The sequence below is a fragment of the Sus scrofa genome, chromosome 14, assembly GCF_054392235.1.
Source record: "Sus scrofa isolate SSC_HxYL_T2T_F1_AM1 chromosome 14, Sscrofa_HxYL_maternal_Yorkshire_Landrace_v2.0, whole genome shotgun sequence".
NCBI lineage: Eukaryota > Metazoa > Chordata > Mammalia > Artiodactyla > Suidae > Sus > Sus scrofa.
Genome location: NC_139396.1, coordinates 87,533,659 through 87,557,786, shown reverse-complemented (window position 1 = coordinate 87,557,786; position 24,128 = coordinate 87,533,659). Strand labels below are relative to the sequence as shown.

The following is a 24,128-nucleotide window of genomic DNA, read 5'->3' as shown; positions in this document are numbered from 1 at the left end:
AGTTCCATGTATGATTTCATTAACAAAATATTTAAAGTTTGAAAGCTGTGGAATAGGATAATCTCTAAAATTCCTTTAAGCACCATCGAATCTACAGTTCTGTTGACCTAACAACATAACCTGGATTTATAGGATAATTGCCAACTTCCCACTTTACTTTGTACTTGGAGCAAGTTTTTGAAGCAAGGAGATGAAAAAAAAAAAAAAAAAAAGGCTGAGCGTGGGGGAGGGAAAATTCAACTACACTTTGAAACCAACTTGGTCCTTCCAGAAAAACACTAAAGAGTCAGTAGACAGCTTTAAATCACTGCTTCCTATAGTGAATTAGGAAATGGAGTCCCCTTAGCGGGCCATATCCGTCTGTTGTAAGTGACTCTAATTCAGAGGGTCACATGGAAATAAAATGGCATCCAGGGGCTGTTTTGAACTGTACCAAACTGAATTCTACTGTTATCTAACCCAACCCCTAATTTTCAAACTGTCAGTGTGTAAGTATATGCTTTTTGCTTTCTCCGAATTTGCATAAACTCTAGTAATCTTTTGGGGAGGGTTGATAACAGTGTTTGTGTTAAAATCACACCTTCTTTTGATTTCTTGCCTGCATATAGGCTTTCCTCCTGTTTGTGGACCTAAGTCCTTTTATCTCACTCTGCAATCAGTCACAACCCGGGGTGGAGGCAGGGAATGTTTGGTACAATATTTCCTATATAAACAGTTTCACTGTAAAAGGAACAATATGGCTCTAATTTTGATGTATGATCCGTTTAGAAATATGCAAACACATTTGAATATACATCCTGTACATGACAACAGCAATGTGAAATGGATATGCAAAAGGATTTTTCTTTCTTTCTTTCTTTTTTTTTTTGCAATAGTGCTTTTCCCAGCCCTCTCCCCAGCCAGATAATATCAGCTTCATTTGTAAGCTTTTTAGTGAAAACGCTTGCTTTGATAGCTTTCCCCAATTGAAAAAAAATATATGGAGTCAAATAAATTTTTTTTTTTAATGGTCAAGTTGTCCCCTGGTACACACACTCTATCTTAGTCTGAATACAAATAAAAGCAGCCCACATTGAAGAGGATTTAAAATTTTCTAATGGAGCTGTGAAGGAAAATTGGAAGTGGCGGTGGTAGACACCCAGCTCAGGGATATTCCAGATGTATTTGTTCTGTGTGAGAGAAAAACACTTGGATCATTAGGTCCTGTTTGCCTGTGCCAGGTGGCGCAGTGGGGGGAGGAGCCGCTTGGTCTCTCTGGCCTTGACCGGGCAGGGGCAGCCTAGTGATGGTGGTAGTTTTTCTTTTCTCTCTCTTTCCCACAGTACAACTTTAACATTGAATAACAGAAACGCAGTGAACATATTATTAATTTGGCTACTAGAAGTTTTCATTAGCGAACAGGGCTCCTTTCTTAAAAAATAAAGTGTCACCATCATCCTGTCACCTAATATTAGTATGCTTTACCGTGAATTTACTAAATACCAGAATTTATGGATACCAGCTACACCAACCTAGGAGGCTGATATTATTAATATCCCCATTTTTCTGAAAAGGAAACTGAGTCTTGGAAATACTATGTACTTTAGCTAAGGTAATATATTTAGGAAGTGGTCTAGCTGGGATTAAAATCTAGTTTAAGAGCTCATTTTCTTCATTTCAAACTGCCTCTCAGTCCTAATACATAAACATTTTAAATCTTTCCACGTTTTTAGTCTATCTTTGTACATAAATAGGCATAAACATTCTTACATGAGATTAGGGTGAATAAATACACTGGACTACATTAAAACTGGAATACTTAAAATATTTAAAAATTATCTGAAGATTTTTTTGATATTGCTTGTATAGTCTTCATTACTATGAATTTGTCCTTTCCAATGGCTGCAAAGTTCATATTAAAAAAATATATTTACTGGAGTTTCTGCTGTGGCACAGTGGGTTAAGAGTCTGACTGCAGCAGCTCGGGTTGCTGTGGAGGTATGGGTTTGATCCCAGGCCTGGTGCAGTGGGTTAAAGGACCTGGAGTTGCTGCAGCTGCACTGTAGGTCACAGCTATGGCTTGGATTCAATCCCTGGCCCCTGGAACGTTCACATGCCACAGGTGTGGCCATTAAAAAAAAAGAAGAAGAAGAAAAAAGAAAAAAATGTATTTACTGTGTGATTTCAAGTTATGGATTAGGTATTTTATTATTGTGTAAACTAGGCATTTTGTTCTTCCCCCACGAAAAAGGAAATTGTTAGTTTTATGTGTCATTATCTCTGTTGTGCAAATATGGAAGTTGAAAGTCACAAGATTTAAGTAACTTACCCAAGATCTGGCCAGTGTCTGGGCTGACTCCATACCCTGGCTCTTTTCACTCTTCGTAGGTGCTTTTAGAAACTAGCAAACTAGAAATGAGTCAACAAAAATGTCTAACATTTAGGGCATGGATACTCATCATATTCTTTGTGGGCAATAAATTTACTATGTTGATGGCAACTGAATGTAACAAAGAGCACTAATTTTTTCCCCAATGAAAACTCATCATCTGGACCACACTAATAGGATCTGTACTTGGACAGGTGACCCAGTGATCATGACGGACTCAGGCAGACTTAGCCAGGACCAGCAATCTGTCAGTGTATATTTACAGGGTCTGGGCTTTCGGTCTCTTGGGGTCTGCTCTGGGGACAGAAGGACAGAGGCCATCAGATGGGGAAGGAGGTATCTTGAATATCAGACTTCAGTCCTTTATTTGGTGTGTACATGCAAGTGGGAAGTCCCCACCACCACACACAATTTGGAAATTCTTTTTCTTTAAATACCAAGACCTCACTATCTTTTTCTCATCCCTTCCCCTTCCTGTTTTTTTTCTCTCTCTTTAATTCAGGCATCTTCATCAGTGCAGCCTGTTATAACAAAAATATGATAGACTGGGCAAAAATTTCTTTCTGGAGGCTGAAAAGTTCAAGATCAACAGGCTGGTAGATTCAGGGTTTGGTGAGCAGCTGCTTTCTGCTTCATAGAGAACCAGTTGTCCTCTCACTGTGTCATCACCTAGTAAAGAGCAGAGAGCCAGAGCAAGTTCTGTGTCTCTTATTTGAAGGGCACTAATCTCACTCATGAGGGCTCCACCCTTAAGACCTGACTATCTCCCAAAGGCTCTGCCTTGTATCCCATCACATTGGGATTAGGATTTCAGCATGCGAATCTGGGGAGGGGAAACACATTCAGTTCATGACAGCAGGGTTTCCCAACATTGCTGGGGCAATGACTGGTGGTATACCTGAGCTAGTTTTTAGGGGTACTCATGTGAACATATTAAACATTTTAATAGCTATGTCCATAATTTGAAAATACATATAGCAGCTCATGAAGCAGTGACCTCAACCAATATTATTGCTTAGGATGAAGCTCAGTTAAAATAAAAAAGGGAATCATCGAAAGAAAAATATTTTAAAATGTATATATGGGTGGTACAAGAATAGGCAAATATCCCAAAGGTGGTTTGTGAAGGAGGGAAGTTTGGGCAATACTGCTTAAAAGATGTGATCTCTTTCCTTTCCTCTTGTTCTGCACTGCTGGCCCAGTCTGTCACTCCAGCACTATGTTTTCATGATCTTTCTGGCGGCAAGCCTGTCTCTCTTGCCCTTTGAATCCACCACGTCTAGGCCCCCACACTTGGCACACTGCCTAGGACAGAGAAGGAAGTTCAACTGGGATCCTCAGTTTCTCTGCTTATAAAACAGCCAACCACCAACCTATGGTCTGCCCCTGGGCCCTGCCTCCCAGCAGCAAGTTCTGGATCCAGGGCCCTTGAAGTCTGATCTTCTGCTAAAAGAAGGAAACAAGGGACAGAAATAGAACAAGAAATCTTGAACACAGATAAAAGGCTTTTTTGATATTTGCATGAAATATGCTTCTTAAAGAGGAACTATTTTTATAGTATTATCTATAAGAGATTATAGGCAAAAATTAATTTTCTAAGTCTTTATAGTTAAAACAGTCTGTGCACAGAAGGAATTTAAATTCCTCTTTTAATAAAAAACCATGCATTGTCCTGCAGGCAAAGGGCTAGGTTTTTTTTTTTTTTTTTTTTAAATGTGATTATTTTGTGATTTCTGAGGCCAAGAGAAATTTGCAAAGTGCTTCAAAGACTGCTGTGCTTACCTCATTGCATTCCAAACTGTGTCTATGCTTCCTCATAAAGAATTATTTGGGGGTGGGCAGGGGGGTTGGTGGTGGGAAGGGATGGCAGAAATATTACAATATAGCACTTCAATAAAGTATTGTAAAACCATGAAATACAGCAAGGATAGGAACTAAAGACTTTCAGGTGAAGGAATTAAAAGACATGCGAGGCAGGATGAACTGCCTGAGATAAATAAGAAGCCAATAATTGAGCTTAGAACTGAGAGTTGAACCAAAGGCATCTGAAGTGTTAATTTATTAAATAATCCTTTGCTTTCATGACTTACAGTAAAAAATATTTGTGGTCAGGAAAGTTAGGAGACAGGAAGTTGAAGTCTTCTAAACCTATTTCTATGCTTGGAATGAAATCAAACCTTTATCCAATCGTAAACTTATGTGTTTATCACGGGAATGGATGGGGAGAGAGAGGGGAGCAGTATTTGATTTCTATTTGAAGTATGACTTTTTTTGTCCCGAATTTTGGCCCTAATGGGGTGTCTTCATGCTGGCTCAGAGGAGACAGCTGTCTCCCCTGCCTTGATCCACAGCACCCACCCTCTGAACTGATTGCAGGTATTGGCTCAGTTTCCCTGCTTTGGTGAAAATTCACAGGGAAGTAGGGAATGGTTTAATGATCAAAGCTGAACTTGATCTTTATCAAAAGGATCCTTTCCATCCTGGAAATCTGAGCCACTTGAAAATAGTTTAGATCCAAGAGAGAGACTACCCAACTGTCTACACAGGCCAGCGTGAAAAGAGATAGGGGCAGATCTCCAAACATGACCGTCTTTAACTCAGTGGCCTGGGAACAGTGGGTTTGAGAGTGAGCCACTGCCCTCCGGCTCTTTTCACCAGTGCTGTGTCCTGGTCTAGTCTCGGTGAAGAATATAATGGGAAATATGCTCAAGAGCCCAGACAGAAATACAAGTTTATTGCCCGGCTGGATATTTCTAACATCTTTATTTGATGAAGAAACTGAGTGACTTAACCTCAGTTTCCCCATTCTTTTTTTTTCTTTCTTTCTTTCTTTTTTTTTTTTTTCTTTTTTAGGGCACACCTGGTGGCATATGAAAGTTCCCAGGCTAGGGGTCGAATCAGGGCTGCAGCTGCTGGCCTATGCCTCAGCCACAGCAACTTGGGATCTGAGCTGCATCTGCGACCTACAACACAGCTTGTGTCAACACTGGATCCTTAACTCCCTGAGTGGGGCCAGGGTTGGACCCCGCATCCTCATGGATACTAGTTGGATTTTTTTCTACTGTGCTACAACGGAAACTCCAGTTTCCCCATCCTTAAAATGGGGTTAATGATGGTTTGCACTTTTGTGGCTTGCTTATAAAGGTTCTCCATCCCCAGGCCAGGCCTGAGTATGGTATAGTTCTGCTGTCTTCACAAGGTGCTGCCTATTTTTTCAAAGCTTGAGGAAGGAATGTTTGTAGGTTTGGTGTCATTTGCTCACTCTTCACCCAGTGACCCTGGGCAAGGCTGGCCAGAGGTGATACAGGAAGAAAAGGGTGATTTCTGAGTGGTTCTAAGTCAGCATCCTCATGGGGTTGTCTGAAGATTAAATAAGAACATGTCTGTAAAGAAGTAGCAAACTAGGTACAGGATCCAGCTCATGAGTGGCCTACAAGGTGTTCTAAAATGTTTGTTTATTTGTTTTTGGCCTTGCCTATGGCATGCAGAAGTTCCCAGGCCAGGGATTGAACCTGTACCACAGCAGTGATCTGAGCCACAACAGTGACAACACTGGATCCTTGCCGTATCACCAGGGAACTCTTCTAAAATGTTTTAAGTAGTTCCCAAACTAAAAAAAAAAAATTGAAATATCACCAAAATATCTTTCCTTCCTTCCTTCCTTTCCCTTTCCTTTCCTTTTTCCCCTCTTTCCTTCCTTCCTTTCCTTCCTTTCTCTCTCTCTCCCTCCCTTCATCTTTTTCCCCCCAAATATGAAATTCATGATGCAGATTTCTCTGAACACTCAGAAGATCTGGCAGCACGAGACCCTGTTTCCATGATGTAACAGTGAAGTCAAGATAAACAGCAGCAACTGCCTTAGAAAGAACATGTATTTTCTGGTTTCAGTTGCCTGCATGCCCTGCAGTCTGCTTTGTTCATCTGGTCCCTGTGGACTTGACAGTGTAGATTCTGGCAGAAAGTAGCAGTGCTGTGCTTGGCAAAAAGGAAGACACAAGAGTAGCAGAGTCAGGATTTAAATCCTGTCAGTCTGACCCCAGAACCAGCAGGGTTACTCACTCTGTTCTCTGGCCTTGGTACTCAAGGTGTGGTCCACAAGCCAGAGGTCCCAGTATCACCTGGAGCTTGTGAGACAGTCTTGGCCCCACTCTGGACCTAATGAACCAGAATCTGCATTTTCACAAGCTCCGTGGACCTTGTGCACATGGAAGTTTGAGAAATGCTCCTCCAGAGTTACTATTTACTGAATGTTGGACATTCAGCTTCATTAGATAAGGCCAGTGGAAAAAAATGGAAGACGGGCCTGGGAACTGAGAATGGAACTCAAGTATATTTTCCTTGTGACTTTGATGGCTTTGATCAAGTTTGCTCTGGGCCCCATCAACTTTCTCTGTAAAATGAAACGATGGGGCAATATTTATACATTGCATTTCAGAGAAACGCTTAATGAGTGGTGTGGCCTCTGGTCAAGTACCTCCAACACAGTGCTGTGTACTGAGGCTACAAAGTCCGATGAGGTCTAGGCAGTTCAGGCCTGTCCTCTGGGGCAGTCCACTCTGTTCAGTCCACCAGAGAGACAAACAAATTAACAATTATAGCGTTTATGACAAACACCAGCCCAGGTCATATCTGAGGCTAATACTCTGTGATCTCACAACACCATTTAATAAGATGCTCTAAATGGTCCCCAGCATCCTGACCTGGGTAAAAGAGCCTCCATGTGTAGCAGAGCACCCTCCAATGCCAGCACAAAACATATGCTCAAGGAAGAAATGCACTGGCCGTGTTTACAACCTCGCAACTGGGTGTAGCCCCAGGGGAAAACGTATGTTGGACCGATGCAAGGTCAAGAGTGTAGATCTCACAGACTTTTATTTATTAGCATTCATCCTGGGGGGAGAGTGCTTTTTAATTTCATTAAAAAAAATAAAACAAGACCTCTGCGCTAACACTGAATTATAGATAGTGCTAATTTGGTTCAATTATTTTGCTCATTATGGGCAGAAACACAAGTGACATTACCGACCCAGGACTGAGAAATCAAGTCCCAGATTACTCTTGTGAAAATACAAGTGGGATTTAAAAATGTATCAAATAACTAGCTGTCACACCTGATTAATACCACCCGATCTAAGAGAAGCGGCCATTCTATCTTCTAAAATGTCATTAAAATATCAAAAATAAAGAGTTCACGCAATTAAAGAAACATTATTTTGTTCACACAGCCTGAAAAAATGTGATTAGGCAGCAGTTCTGAGATGGTGATATTCAATCAGGTAGGCGTTTGTATACCAGCTCAGAGCAGATACTGCTGGTTATGTAAAATGTTGCCTCGTTACAGGCAGACACCAGGGAAAGAGAGAGATGGAGGTGGGGGCGCATGGTTCATTTGCTCTGAAGTCGCAAGGGTGGAGTTTTTTGTTTCAAAGCCAAAATAGCCCTGTTTTATCAAATAAGCTATCTGGGTTACATTTCCTGTCAGCAGAGCGACAGGATTCACATTGACGCTTGGGTTCCAAATAAGACTGATTTACTTATTCTGTCACTAAACACAAGCTAAATTTCCATTCAACAAAAACAAGAATAATTGGTTTGGTTTTAGAAAGACAAGCAATCATTTTTCATTAGTGTGTGCGGGAATGAAGCATGCTGTTGGTTGCTAATGTATGCTCGCAATGCTACCAGGGGACGGGCATGCAAACAGCACTGAGCAATCGTTTTCTGGGAAATAATTTTCTTAAAGTAGGGGCTCTGTATATAACTGAGTCTCTTAACCCATATATCTATGCTGGGCAAAAGTCATCGGGCAAAAATAAATTCCCATTTGTTGTGTGTTGTACAAGGTAGGCACTCAATAAACGTTGGTTGAAGTAAATTGTAGAGATATGAGTAGAAATTGGTGTAAGGAAACACCATTTTCTTATAGTTCATGGGCTGTACAATTTAGCCTTGGAAATAAAGGGTGTCAAGAACTACTGATGCTTCATAACTGAAGGCTTGGTTGGAATGTGCAGCCAGCCTTGTCCAGGTAATGCATTTCTGGAGAGAGGGTACTGAGATTTTTCTTTGTCTTTGAGTTTTCTGGCATCGTTCAATAACCAGCTCTTCCTGGTGTGTGAGATGCTTTGTGAGGAATATCCATTCAAGCAGTGCATTTACCCAATGCCAAAGCAAATTGTTGAGAAGTGAAAACTCAGTCAGTCACATGACTGATTTGACCATGGTTGCCCTGATTTTAAGAGTGGTTTTAGGGGTCTGCTAATCTCAGATAGGATCAGGGATGGTGGCCAGGCATTGATTGCTGGCATCGTGGATGGGAATAAGAAATAAGAAATACTCAGCCCAGACTTAGCCAGTCAGTCTTTAACTGTGCCTGAGACAGCTGGAATTCAAGTTAGAGAAATGCTTGGTCAATGGAAGCCCAACCCTGGAGAACAATGGTCTCCAAAGAGGAGTGTGGGAAGGAAATATTAGAACCTTTATATTAAATTTGGTCTTGTCCTTTTTGCTTTCTGGTTGTTTTTTTGATGCATGTCTATATTTTGTACCACACATATTTGAAAATGGAGCAAGTGTAAAATTAACAAAAAAATTTATTTATTAGGGGTGCATTAAGAGTTTTTCTAATAATGGTGTGAAGCAACAAAAAAGCGTTTAGAGGTATTGTTACTTGGTCAAACTCTCTGAGGGCAGGGGTGACACCAGTTTTATTTATGTCTGGACCCTCAAGTTTCTAGCACCGCACACAGAAGCCACCTTTTATACTGTGAGCTCCAAGACAGCAGGCTCTTTTGTAGTTGTTTAATATCCTATCCCAAGTAGCTAGCACAACCCTTGGGATTTAGTAGGTGCTCAAAAAAGCTTTTTTTTTTTTTTTTGTTTTTTTTTTTTTTTAATGGATACCTACAAAAGAAGTCAATCGTTTTTGTAGAAGATTTTTTATCAAGTTTTTCTTACATAGTCGAGAATATTTACCCAGTGAGATCATTTTGGACCTCTTAGATAATCTATTTGTCCAAACACTTGAAACAGAGGGCCAAAAGTGCTCTGCTCCGTTTTTTTTTTTTTTTAAACATATGATCTTCATGTCCTCAGGATTTCCTTTCTCTTTAAGGTATAGACCAGATTTATTTTTAAGCAATCCTGACTGGTCTGTCTAGATTTAAATGATGGCACTGATTTACTTTTGACATTAAGATTCTTTACTTTGCAGAAGGATTGCCATAAAATCTCTTTGAATAAAGAATATCTCTATACAATATAGTTTGACTAATAAAAAATAAATACTCACATTTTTGGGAATACTCTTCGGTACTGTGTGAGGCAGCCCTTCAGAGTTGGCTAGTGTAATAGTATATCCTGATTGGAGAGAGGAGCAGAATGACACACAGAGACCACTGAACATCTCCTGGTAAGGTATAGAAAGTGTGCGCGAATGTGTTTGTGGGTGTGTGTGTTTTCCCTTATTTGCATTTGCCAGGCTTTAATATCATGAGTGAGAAAAGCAAAGTATTGTAGTTAGGAAATTCCAAATTCAAATCTTAGCTGTCTTATTTATTAGCTATAATTTGCCTGGAGTCTTAATTTACAATAATTATTTCCCATAATACTTCCCTAACTCATATATGGATTAAGATTCTTTCAGTTTGTAAACAAAAGGTGATTTGCTCACCTAAGCGACAAGTGCAGCTCATAGGCATGGCTTCAAGCCCAGGGGAGTCTGTGGCTTCTCCAACATCATCATTCCTCCCCTCTACGGGCTCTGCCTTCATCTTCATTGGCATCATAGGGAGACTCAGGTGGGGCAGGTGGCTGTAGTACCTTTTCAGGGAGAGATAACATCCATCTACCTTAATAGCCCAGCCCCATTTTCCTTTGCTTCTCACGGGCTTGTTTGGTTATGTGTTCATCCCTGAAGCAATGACTATGGCTTGGGGAATGTGAGATGCTATTTAGCTTTAATCTTGATGAAATGCCCTTTCACTGCTAAGGGTACCTCCACTCCACCCAAATCACTTGGTCCTGGGGTAAGGGGTGCCTGGTTTGATGGAGAAAAACTGGAGTAAGGTTGTGAGATGAAAGAAGACTGAATGCTAGAGGGAGGCAAATATCAACTGTCTACCTGATTGGAGGAAGAACAATGCACACCATGAAAGGTCATATACATGAAAATGTACACCATGTAGACAATCAGTAAATGATCAAAAGTTGATGATCAGATTAAGGCGTGATCATGAAATGAGACTCAGAAGCGATGTAGGACCAATTTGAGATTAGCACAGAAGGAATCTTACTTACGTGGAATAAATTATTGAGTTCACTAAACAGGGGAGAGATGAAGGAGGGCCTGCCTGGCCTGGAAGCGGGAAAGAAAGAGGGAAAGAAGGGTGGAGTTAAGGCAGCAAGGCTAAGGGACTGGTCAGATGTATGGAATTAGGGAAAGGGAGGCAAGTCAAGTTTAGGACAAATACTGGGGTGCATTTGAACCTGTTCCTTTATGATCAAAGGTAAAAGGAAAAGCAAACAACTGAAATTAGTGCCGTTGAAAAGGAAATGGCTGACTACATAATGGGGCTTCCGCAAGATAGGCTAAACTTACTCCGAAGAAGTAAAAAATAACATTATTATAAATATTTAATGGTTACGAATATGCTCATGATATATAAAGTGAAAAAAGCAGGCTATAAATCAGGATAGCATTATGAACCCGCTAGATGTAGAGTTAGTTATGACAACATCTGTATTATATAATTCCAGATGACTTACAGCGCAATGTTAATCACTTTTATCTTTGAATCGAGGGAGCCTTTCTGTATTTTCCACTTTTAAAAACAATGAACTTGTAATGCTTTTTAAAATGAGAAGGATGTAAAGGATACATTATAAAAGCAAACCAAAACAGCTGTTTCTGACAGAGATTAACCTTTCAGGGAAGAGGTTTCCAGTAAAGATGAACACCTGGGTTTGCCTGGGTCTTCATTCTGAGGTTTAGAAGCAGTGGGATTGTGGGAAAATCACTCATTCTCTCCAAACCTCAGTTTCCTCATTTCTACAATGGGTGAATACTACCTGCCCTGCCAAACTCATAAGCTTGCTGCAGGATTCAAGAGATGATGTGAAAAGACTTCCTTAAGGGTAAAATGTTATCCACCTCTGAGCTGCTGTTATCTTTGCCTTTGACATTTTATATAGCTCGGTACCACTTCCTCTCCCCGAGAGAGCCTCCCACCCATGGTGATACTTGTAGGTTCATTCAGTGTGAATAAGTTTACAAATAAATCTGTGACTGTGCTCACCCACGTCCCTCACTCACTCTCCACACCAATAATGATAGAGGGTATCACATATTCCTATTGAGAAGCATGGAAAAGTATGTTTTTCTTCCTTCCCCCAGTGATATCTGTTGGCCTACACTTCACATTGGGTTTAATGCACCAGAGATTATAAAACTCAAAAGGTCATGTGACATCAAACAAAAGAAGGCACCTTTACATGAGCTATGCTTCTCCTTATGTTCTCCCCATCTCAGTAAATGTCACCATCACCCACACAGTTTCTCATAACCTCGGAGTCCTTGTCTCTTTAATCTTCCTTCACACTTTACATCTAACCCATCAGCATTGGCTCTCTATCCTGAATCGGAGCACTTTTTCTCATCTCCACTGGTTCTATCCAATTTCAAACCATTGTCACTTCTTTCCTAGAACACTGGATTAACTTCCTGAGAGTTTTCTCAATTCGATGTTTAATCCTTGATAGCTTGCTGTCACACAGCAGCCAGAGTGATGTTTAGAGAAACATTCCCCTCTCAGAACCCTCTACTGATTCAGGGTAACCAAGTATGGATGAGAAAAAGTTTCTCTTCATAAAAAGGACTTCTGCTAATAAATAAAGAAGCAGTGATAGGATTAGAAAAGTACCTTTTAATATCCCTCTAGTGAAAAAAAATCTAGGTAACAATCATTAATGACTGCTAAGATCAGACAAAAAAGAGAGAAATTTACATCATATGTGGATATATCTGCTACCACCTATGAAATTTTCTTGCCAAAACATTAAACTGTATCTGATTTAGCTTCTAGATAACTGCCAATTTATAAGAAATACAAGGTATAGAGGTACATATTACATGACACAATGAACACACACTTAGCAGACAGTGGGAAACGCTGCAGGGCAAATAACTTGGCTATTTCAATAAATAAAAAGCAATGGGTGGAGGAAAAAAGGGGACCAACTTGTACCTGTTTGTCCAGGACATTACTGGTGTTAGTACTGAAAGTCTAGCATCTTGGACACCTTCTCAGTCCTGGGCAAACTTGGATGGTTGCTCAGCCTCTGAGGCGGTGGGGATGGTGGGGGGGTGGGGTTAAGGAGGAGGATCCTATAGATTAAGAGACTTAAGAGACAGACATATGGACTTTATTTGGATCTTAAATAAAAATTGTGGAGGGAAAAACATGATGAATAGTCAATGTTACTAAGAAATTACTTATTTATTTTTGGCTGTACCCATGGCATGGGGAAGTTCCTCAGGCCAGGGATTGAATCCATGTCATAGTTGCAACCTGAGCCACGGCTGCAGCAACACTGGATCCTTAACCCGCTGTGCCACATAGGAACCTCCAGGAATTATTTTTTAACTTTATTTTGTTTTTTAGGTATGATTATGATGTTGTGATGATGCTTTTTAAAAAAGCTATCTTTTAGAGATACATGATGAAACATTTATATGTAAAATTATAAGATATCTAGGATTTCTTTCTACATAACATCAGTGTTCGGGACATAGGTTTAGATGGAATTAGGCCATCTGGGTTAATAATTGTTACAACTGATTGATGAGACTATGGGGATTTTTAATACTATTTTCTCTAGTTTTGTAAATGTTTGAAATTTTCTATCCTAAGAAGTCAACATGCAAACCAACAAACCCAAAATTCCCTCCTACAGCCTCCCTTTACATTCAGAAGACAGACCAAACTCTAGCATGACTTACATCATGCTGAGTGGTCTGGCTCTTACCCACCACCCCACTTGTCCCTCCCCCCCACCCCCCGCCAATGACTTGCTCTCTTTGTCTAAGGCTTCTCCCCAGACTTCACCTCCTACACACATTTGCTCAATTTCTATCTCTTCCCTGAGCAGTCCACCACAGAGTATTGTCTTTCCCCGATTATATTAATCACACTTTTTCTCTGTTTTAAAATGCATTTGGCATGCAAACCAACCAATCACATCTCCACCCACCTCCTTTGGCCAAGCTCCTATTGTCCCAGACACTATCCTCCTGCCCTAAGTCACACAGGGACAGGTAGTAGAGATCACCCCCAGAGCCCAGAGCCCACCCAAATCATTCAAACCATTAACTCCCAAACTGCTCAGCTGCTTATCCTGCCTTACGCATTCTTTACCACTAAAATCACAAAGAAGCCTTTTGCCCACTCTTCCCCTTTGCTCCTTCTGCCCCCTGACTGACCCTGGTGCTTCTCTGTGCGGCCTTCCTTCCATGGTGTGGTGGGTCCCCTCCTCTTGGAAACTGTGAGTAACAAACTATCTTTTCAATGACAGCCGTCTCCTGATGTGTTGGCCTCGTTATACCTGAATAATAATAAATCTCTGGACACTGCAAACGCCAACCCTTGTCCTCTATCTCCTCATTCTGCTCTCATTTCCCCTAGAGCATTTACTGCCCCAAAGCATTACTTGGTGTTTATTTATTTATCATTTGTCTCTGTAGGTACTTGAGAGTGGGAACCTAGGCTGTCTTGTTAATCCCTTGATCCCCAGAACCTAGAATGGCACCTGCTCCATAGCATTCACTTCGTAAATATTTGTGAAGTGAGGAAGTGAGAGGATGAGCTTCATTGCTGTTTGAGTAAATGGAGGTTTGAGAAGGAGGAGAGTGCTTTGCAGGGAGGTTAAGGCACTTCCCCCTTAATGATTACCATGGAAGTTTTCCTTTCTTCAAATGTCAGGAGAGAGAGGGTATGATCTCTGATTGATGACAACTGATACAGACATTACAATCATACCCTTGGGAGATGGCAAACTTCAATTTTAAGTTGTGAACCCAAGTTTTAGGACTTATTAGCTATGTAACTAGTTTTCTCATATTTAAAGTAGAAAAATAATTGAGATAAAATGAACAAGTTGATGCAAGGAAAGTTCTTAACCTGGCGCATAGGTGCTCAATGGGTGGTCGTTTTCATTGCTAGGAATGTTACCAGCTACCTTGCGTGTTCTCTTCTTCGGTCAACTAAAAAAGGTAGGAAAACGAATGCAGGAAAAGACAAGCCTAGCATTCTCTTTATTGGTGAAAACAGGACTGGAATATGGTATCCTAAATCCATTTGTTAATATGGCTCCAGGCCAGGGCCTTCTGGATGGCAGGCAAACTACATCGTGCGAGAGATGATTGACATACTGGGAGTGCTCAGCCCCCCAAAATAAGATCCGAAGGAGACATCACAGATGACTGTTAGTAGATGACGTATGACTAAATGGATGAGACAGTAGATACATTTGGGGAGCTCCTCAAAGGGGAGGCCAGGGCTCATAACTTAGCTAAGCTCATACATGGAGCTGCTCTGATACAGAAGAGGCTGCTTCTAGAAGATTGTAATCATGTCTGTTCGAACCTCTATTGCACCCTCAGGGTCCCACACTGCTCCCTGTGGTAAAGGAACTGAATAAGCATTTGTCTCCCAAAGGAGAGACGCAGACATGGGACAACCATTTAAGAATTCTAAGGTCTTTTGTAACCCAGCCTTGTCTTTCTGTGGTTCTACTCCATCCTAGTCAGCTTTAGAGTAAAATCAGCTCTAAGTACCTGTTTTAGCTTATCATATTATTTTTTTTTTTAGTAAAAATCCCTCCCATAATATCCCTGCCAAGTGGCTGTTCAGTCTGTCTTTGAACATCTTTAGGGTTGGAAAATGCACCTCCCTTGAAAAGAGATATAGCGTTGGGTTTGAGACCATGGACTTTGGGGTAGGACAGATCCTAGGTTCAAATCCCAGTGCCACCACTTACCAGCTCTGTGCCCTTCAAAAGTTATGTAACTCTTAGGGATCTTAGTTTTCTCGTTTGTGAAGTAGGGAAACAATGTTGCCTTTGTCACAGAGTTATTGTGAACTTTAAATGAGATGTAAAATGGTTGTGACATTGCTTGGTACATGGTAAACACCCAATCAATGGCAGTTCTTTTGATTGAGGCAGAGCTACTTACTAGATTGACTATTAGAAAAATTTCCCTTCTATAGTTGAAGTTTCACCTTCTTGAAGTATCATTCTTTTTCCAGAAGATCAAATAGGTGTGCAGTCCACTGTTTTAAGTTTTTATTATTTACTTATTATTTTTCAAAATTACAGTTGATTTACAATGTTCTGTCAGTTTCTGCTGTACAGCAAGGCGACCCAGTTATACATCTATATACATTCTTTTCTTCACATTATCCATCTTGAACTGACCAATAGTGGCTTTCTGGAGAGCAGTGTGTGATATAGTCACACTGGGAAGGTTTTCTCCAGAGGGAAGGAAAAACAAGGTGACTTAGTGGTGTCTGCCAGGGAGCAAGAATTGGGAAACGGGGGCAGGGGAGGTAGGAATTTAGTGAGGGAAAACATTTGGGCCATTCATTTGATATTTCTGTTTCCCCATTTGGAATCCTACAGAATGTGTCTGTTCTCTCATGCCCCCCTAGCTCTTCTCATCCCGTGAGCCCTTCACCCAATACTTATGTAATATTGTTCCGGTTCTGATGCTGACTGGCTCTTTTCACATCAGGAATGTCCCTCTTACTCAGAGAGAAGGAACAAGCCCTGAGAAGCTGTCAAAACCCTTTGCTTTTTAACTAGTTCATCAAATTCAACAATGACTTATTGAAAGTACAGTATGCATAGGAGAGGCTGGCCTCCTTTTTTGATGTAACAGAGTAACAATTAAACTTTTTTTTTTTTTTGGCCATGTGGCATGTGGACGTTCCCAGGCCATGGATCAAACCCACATCACAGCAGCAACCTGAGCTGCTGCAGTGACAGCAGCTGGATCCTTAACCCGCTGAGCCACCAGGGAACTCCTAAACTTTGAATAAGGAAACATAAAACTCCAAAACATGACTCAAGCACTGAAAATACAGAAACCTTCATGTCTTTTGGTGTGGGGGCCAACAAGTCTACTTGCCTTAATAGCCCCCAAGGGCTTCATTATATGATATCAGAGTGCAATAATTGGCATGCATAAAGTTGCCTAACTCATCAGAAAAAATTACATTATAATAATTTTACTCTAAGGAAGCAGGGAAGCCAATAATGCTCTTTACAAAGGTTATCAACAATTAATTAAGTAAAAGGACATAATATTGCTGAAAAGAATATTCTGAACATTTTATTATGTGGAACACCCCATTCTTTGATGAGACTGAATCATTATAAATGCTTTTAACCCCAACCACATTTGGGCGACATGTAGCATTTAAAAGCATAAACTATTCAGTGCTGTAGAGACATTATAAATTAAAGAGATAAGAAACAAATATTGGGGAGTTCCCGTCATGGCTCAGCGGTTAACGAATCCGACTAGGAACCATGAGGTTGCGGGTTTGATCCCTGCCCCTGCTCAGTGGGTTAACGATCTGGCATTGCTGTGAGCTGTGGTGTAGGTTGCAGACACGGCTTGGATCCTGCGTTGTTGTGGCTGTGGCATAGGCTGGCGGCTACAGCTCCGATTAGACCCCTAGCCTGGGAATCTCCATATGCCACGGGAGTGGCCCAAAGAAATAGCAAAAAAAAAAAAAAGACAAAAAAAAAAAAAAAAAAAAGAAACAAATATTGGGAGAAGTGAAAAGTTCATTAGGAGAGATAGTAGATATTGATTTTATTTTCTTTCTATAAGAATTTACCAAGTGATTTTCATAAGCCAGACACTGTACTGGGCCCCAGAGGTGCTAAAAGAATGAGATGTGGTCACTTGTTCAGGGGGTTCTTTGCTTAGCAGAAGAGATCAGCATTTTAAAAATAACTATAGCACAAATGAAAGGAAATAATTCTGCCTGGTCAAGGATATAGGGTATGACAGGGAAAGTTAAGAGGAGGGGTAATACTTGAGTAGGGTTATGATAAGTAGGAATTTGCTATTTTCCAGATATACAAAGGGAGAGGTGTCCTAAAAAGTCACGATTTTTTTCTGTGGTTTGGAATCACCCTCAGCCATGTTATCATAAAAGGAATGAAGAGCTCAAGAAGAATTTTGCTTGGAGAAAAATGGATTTGGGGAGTGCTTGTAGAAGGAAGGAAATATGGGAGATGAGTCTGAACCACAAGGACAGAGAAAACCTAAAGATGTTTAAATAAAAGGAAAGGCTACAGAGGATGTTGAATTTATATGGTGGAGTCAAGTATGTGCTTAGACCAAGTCAGGTGAACCACACTAGTGGGTTCCAGACCTGACAACTCTGATGTGATCCATACAATATGTTGCAAGTCACAGCCACCTAACTATTTCTTCAGGTTTTTAATAAGGGACTGAACCAGCTTGTAAATGAGCTTCCTTCTAGATCCCATATGCCCCAAAGCTCTACAAGACTAGGGAACTTGGCCAGAGATAGTTATTGAAACATAGTAGGTGCTCTGTAAACTCAAAGGAATGAATCATGATCTTTCCTTTGAGAGCTTGAGGCAATTTGTGAGTCTTGGGAAGAGAATGGGACAGCATTAGACACATCTGATTTTGCAAGCTGTTGGTATTTTGCAAAAGGATCAGGGTTTGGAACTGAAACAGAGTGACTGCCAATGAGATGATGACACTAACATAAGGCAAAAGGGAAATACCCTAGGCTTTATTGATCGAGGATTGGTGAGAAGAAAAGACATCAAGCAGGAATGTCAACATTTGGGAACCCTGCTGTGGGGCTGAAGGAAGTGACTTAACCTGCAGTATGGTGTTTAGTTCTCTTTATGTTGAGATGGTGAGCCTGCTCCACGTTCTTGGCGTGCTGGGCTAGATTGACTTCATATGTGATGATCAAGGGTCCTGTAAACATTCAAGGAGGATGAGGAGCCACATATCCACTTTGTCCTGAAGAAAATTTATGGGAATGAGAGGGGAAGCCAAGACAGGCTTTTATGTACATAATGGAGAGCATTAAACTTAACACCATGAGATACCACCTCACACCAGTCAGAATGGCCATCATTAATAAGTCCACAAATAACAAATGCTGGAGGGGGTATGGAGAAAAGGGAACCCTCCTACACTGTTCGGGGGAATGTAAGCTGGTACAACCACTCTGGAGAACAGTGTGGAGGTACCTCAGAAAACTATATATAGAACTACCATATGACTCAGCAATCCCACTCTCAGGCATATATCCGGACAAAACTTTCCTTAAAAAAGACACATGCACCCACATGCTCATTGAAGCACTATTCAAAATAGCCAAGACATGGAAACAACCCAAATGTCCATTAACAGATGATTGGATTAAGAAGATGTGATATATATGTATATACACAATGGAATACTACTCAGCCATAAAAAGAAAAAAATAATGCCATTTGCAGCAACATGGATGGAACTAGAGACTCATACTAAGTGAGGTAAGTCAGAAAGAGAAAGAAATACCGTATGATATCACTTCCATCTGGAAACTAATATATGGCACAAAGGAACCTTTCCACAGAAAAGAAAATCATGGACTTGAAGAATAGACTTGTGTTTGCTGAGGGGGAGGGAGTGAGATGGATTGGGAGCTTGAGGTTAATAGATGCAGACTATTGCCTTTGTCATGGATTAGCAATGAGGTCCTGCTGTGTAGCACTGGGAACTATGTCTAGTCACTTATGATGGAGCATGATAATGTGAGAAAAAAGAATATATACATGTTATGTGTAACTGGGTCATCATGCTGTACAGTAGAAAATTGGCAGAACACTGTAAACCAGCTATAATGAAAAAAAATTAAAATCATCATATAAACAAAAGCAAGCAAGCAAGCAAACAAAAACACCAGCCACTAGCCTTTCTAATGCTTCTGATTATGTTTTATACTCTTCTTAACAATTTCCACAACACCTTGGTAAAAACCTCACTTGACTGTTCTGTGGGGATCAGTGACAGTGTGTCATGGTGATAGTCCCAGGAAACAAGCAACAATGTACAGTTTTGCAGCAGACTCAGCATCAACCCTTGGAAACTTCTGCACTCTTCAGAGGCAACAGTACTGTCAGGAATGGGTTCCCAGAGACCCTAAGAGAAAACATCAATAATTCAGGAAGGCGCCTCAGTGCAAGGAAAGGGGCACCCCAAGGAACAAGGCATCTGACTATGAACACAGAGGCTTTGAGGGCATAGAGGTTAAGTAAGGGTGCAAATACCAAAGTTGAAGTGGGTAGCAATTAACCTAGAGCACAATGCTTTCTCATAAGTACCTTTAATGAGTTTGTGAAGAAGGAACTTGATTGATGTCAAGCTCTTTGATAAAGGATATTGTCTCCAGTGGTGCCAACACTGTTCTTTCTTTAAAGGGGTGGGGGGAGTACTACATTGAAAACCCCAAAGAGTTAAGACTACTCATTTTGTTACCACTTCTATTAACAAGAATATGAAATTTAAAATGTTTCCATTCCTTTCACCTACCAAAAATAACCACTCAACAGTCTGCTGTACATCTTTTCTGAGTTATTTTTGCCTGTCCTTTCCTTTTTCTGTCTCTGTTATGTGTGTATGTACGTATACACACACAACACACACATAGGTGACATCATTCTACATACATTAGTCTGAAACTGTGGATATTGTGCAATATGTTTATATATTAGTAGATATAAATTTACAATATTTTAAAAATAGCTGCATAACATTCCATAGTGTATATCATAATTTCAGCCAGTGCCCTACCTATGGACATTTAGTTTATTTTTTTGAATTTTATTATAAACATTGCTGCAACAAAAATCCATATGTATAATATATGTGCTTTCATTTCTGTAGGCTGATTCCTAAAAAAGGAATTATGAGGCCAAAGGCTATACATATTAAACATTTTTCTTTCCAAAAGAAGTTGGGTCAATTAACATTCCCAGCATCAGTACATGAGAGTGCCTATTTTTTGTTACCTCTGGCGCAACTTAGAGTGTAACTCTCAAATTTTACATTTTTACCAAACTGAAAGCTGAAAACTAGTACCTCATTAGTGATTTAGTTTGTAATTCCTTGACAGCTAGAAAGTTGAACATTTTTCTGTTTATTGTACACTTGTACCTCCTTTTCTTTGAATTGCCTACTGAAATATTTTGCCCATATTTCTATTGAGTAATTTGTCTTTCGAATGAATTTTTAGGAACTCATTATATGATCCATATTAACCCTTTATTAATGGTTTCTTCCAACAACAAATGACTCTCAAAGAAACGTTTAAGTAGCAAAGTAGCAAAACCTTTTTTTTTTTTTTTTTTTTTTTTTTTTGCTTTTTAGGGCTGCACCTACCCTAAAGTTCCCAGGGTGGAAGTTCCTAGGCTAGGGGTCAAATCCCCAAGCTACAGATGCCAACCTACATCATAGCCACAGGATTGGGGGATCCGAGCCACGTCTACGACCTATACCACAGCTCACGGCAATGTTGGATCGCTGAAGAACCCCCAGTTTCTAGAACAGTGTTTGGCACATAGTAGGTCCTCAGTATTTTGTGGCATGGATGACCACTTCTCAATGTGACAGGTATTAGGCTTATTTCATCAGATCTCTAGAGGGAGCATGTTACACCATCAAGGCTGGGACACAAACCCCTGAGGTTTTGTGCACCTCAGTCCTCTTCGCCATATAGAGACTATCGGTGCAAATAAATAAGCTTGTATCATTTACAAAACTAGACTGTCTGGGATCTCTCACATGGCTAAGAAACTTGACAACCTCGTTCCCCGTGTGGCAAGGTCTCCAAACCAGAGGGTCTCCTCATCCATTAGCAGCCACCTCAGGGTGCCTTAAAAATACAGGTTCCTGGGTCCCACCTTCAGAAAGTCATATTCCCATTGGTGGACTGGGGACCCAGGAAGGCTACTGTAAACCAGAACTCCACAGGTGATCCTGAGAGCCATAAGCACCATTACCCAAATTGTTTCTGTGGCTCTCGGAGCTGTGGTCCAATTGCAATACTCCTATAGGGTCTCCCACTTGGCAGGAGGCTAAATGGTTTGTCCCTCTGCCCCGCCAAGCATTGAGGCAGTTTACTGTGGACCTACTCATGGAACGGCAGGCCTATCACCATTCTCTGCCTTGCTCTCCAGCTCAGCTCCGATCAGTATTTGTTTCCTGAAGTTGAAACATTTCTGCTTTTATGGGGCCGCAGCTCCATATTCTCAGTAGGCAGCCCTACTGCCTTAGAGCTGAATTGCCCCGCTTCTTTGTTTTTAACTAGCATTTTTAACTAGTTTCTGGAGGTGGGGCTTCCTGCTGCTGCAGTTACTGTCTGGGCTAGTGCTTCCAATTGATAGTCTCTCTGCAAGTTACCGCAGAAATAAGACTCCTCCTCAGCTTCCAAGTCTGGCTGATTCTTCCCTGGGCCTTGACCGACTTTTGCTTTCCTGTTCTATAACCTTATTGATTAATCAAAACTATTGCTCACAGCTGCTGCGTAATGGATGATGGCTCTGGAGTTTTTCTGAATACAATTATTTATTGCTTTATTGATGTGCTACTTATTACTCTGTTAAGTACCATAGGGTGTTTAATTATGTGAAAGGGAAGTGCAAAGGCAGCTGCTGAAAGCTGGAGTTAAAGAGGCCCAGTACCTGAGTTCCTGACAATGTGTCATAAAACAGCTTTGAAACACATGCACACACAAAGGACAAACCCTGTTCCAAAGTTTAACGAGCTTGGAAACAGAACGGGCTTGGGGAACTGCCTCGCCACTTTGTGGTCTGATATTAGCCACAGCATAAGCAATGAAATCTCAATGTTTTAAATGAAAAGGAGACTTGGGGGGGAGGAGGAGCTTCCACGCCTTTTCTATTTTTTGCTGGTGATTGAAGTAGAGCCTGCGCTATAGCACACACTAGAAGAATAGCTGACAGGACTGAAAAATGGCTTCTCGTAGAATGGGGTGGGGGTCCAACTGGCCCATAGGCTCCTGGAATCGAACCTTCTTTTTGGTAGGTGGTCAACTCTTGCCATTCCATAGGGCAGCCATACTACCCCAGGAGAAGCTTTGGAAAGAAATACAAGCAGTGGACTGTTGGAGTACTGTTTTTTTTTTTTTTTTTTTTTTTTTTTTTTTTTTTTTGCATCTTGTCCTGTCCCCGACAGTGGGGATGAATTCCCTGGCATGCTATCTGTGAGTTTAATACCTCAGAAACCTTGGTGAAGTGGGATTTGTGCCTATGTCTGAGTAAACACCTTACTGCTAAGTTTGAGCCCTGACCTGACAAAGGAGAAAGTTTCATTATTTTAATTCTCCCCCTACCCCAGGGCCACACCCAGGGCATATGGAAGTTCCCAGGCTAATGGCCTATGGCAACACCAGTTCCAAGATGCGTCTGTGAACTACACCACAGCTTGAGGCAACGCCAGATCCTTAACCCACTAAGCAAGGCCAGGGACTGAATCTGCATCCTCATGGGTATTAGTTGGGTTCCTAACCTGCTGAGACACAATGGGAACTCCGTATTTTAATTCGAGGTTTTCAAGTTATACTCTGAATAATCCTACAACTCCTTATTTCAAAGATGGGCAGCCTCACTCACCATGTGCTAAGCAGAGGCCGCAAGGTCTCTGGGCAAAACACCTGGGCTGGGTGCACCTCAGCCTCCCTGGATCCCTGTAGCTCCGTCCTCCTTCAGTGAGCTGGGGTCTTCCCCACTTAGGTACCTCTGCACTAGGAATCTTGCCCATCTTAGGAAGGCTCCACGGTTTTGATTTAGGGAGTGGAAGATACTTCTAGTCTCTGGTAAAATCAGGAGCATCTCATAAATTAATATCTCAGGAAACAGTCATGTCCCAGAGACAAGGGTGGGTGCCAAATAAATAAGCTGTATGATGGGTTGTGTTGAAGTGCAAAGAGCTCTCAGCCTGGAGTAACCAAGTGTTGAAATCCTGCTTCTGCCATTTTCAGCTATATGACTGTAGAAAAACCACTTAATTTCTCTGAACCTTGCTTCTTCATTAGCAAAATGGACAAAAATGATAGCTACATCACAAGCTTGTTGTGGTATTGAGAGGATAGATGTAAAAAGACCAGCTTTGTCCTTGATAATATGGTGAATGAGAAAATATTAATGTTCATTTTTTCCCTGATAATACATGCAACATTTGTTCTTTTAGATAAGAAAAAATAGAGACATTTTGACTTTTATTGTATTCCTTCCTAGACTCTTTTTTCCCATGTTGAATAGTCTCGAGATTGTATACTCATAAAGTTAAAAGTTGAGGATTTTAAACTTGCATGTAAAACATAATGTTTTTGAATATATTTTTACAAATATGTATTTACTAAAATTTTTTAAAATATTCATGAAATTGGGATCATATACTGTAGGCAACGGTATAACCTACTTTTAAAAATACAATCATTTTAAAAAAATACATGATATTGTGACAGGCTCATTTTGGGAAGGTTTGTTTTATTTTGAAACTTAAACTCTGTTCTCAAGAATTCCTAGGAACTAAGTTTGCTCTAGTACATTTAAAAAAAAATTTGTTTACAATACTTAAAAGCCCATATTTGTCCCATGTAACAGAGAACGTCTCAATGAAAATGGGTACTTT

The 24,128-nt window shown here is 40.7% G+C and overlaps 1 protein-coding gene across 3 annotated transcripts in view; it reads right to left on the bottom strand.

Annotated features, from left to right (window-relative positions):
- The window catches only part of LOC146396838 (uncharacterized), a 94,660-nt gene that overhangs the window by 14,847 nt on the left and 55,685 nt on the right, over positions 1-24,128 (bottom strand). The window contains exons 2-4 of one of the 3 annotated variants that reach the window (XR_014827973.1): positions 10,041-10,189; positions 9,660-9,727; positions 2,309-2,388 (exon numbers count right to left, since the gene is read on the bottom strand). Coding sequence is in view for 1 of the 3 variants with exons in the window: in XM_084997029.1 (XP_084853155.1) it covers positions 9,660-9,727; positions 10,041-10,189; positions 10,667-10,724 (275 nt within the window). In the remaining 2 variants the exon portion in view is untranslated. Of the gene's footprint in view, positions 1-2,308; positions 2,389-2,950; positions 3,038-9,659; positions 9,728-10,040; positions 10,190-10,666; positions 10,725-24,128 lie in introns of those variants that run through there. The other 2 variants (XM_084997029.1, XR_014827974.1) reach the window with 2 other exon arrangements.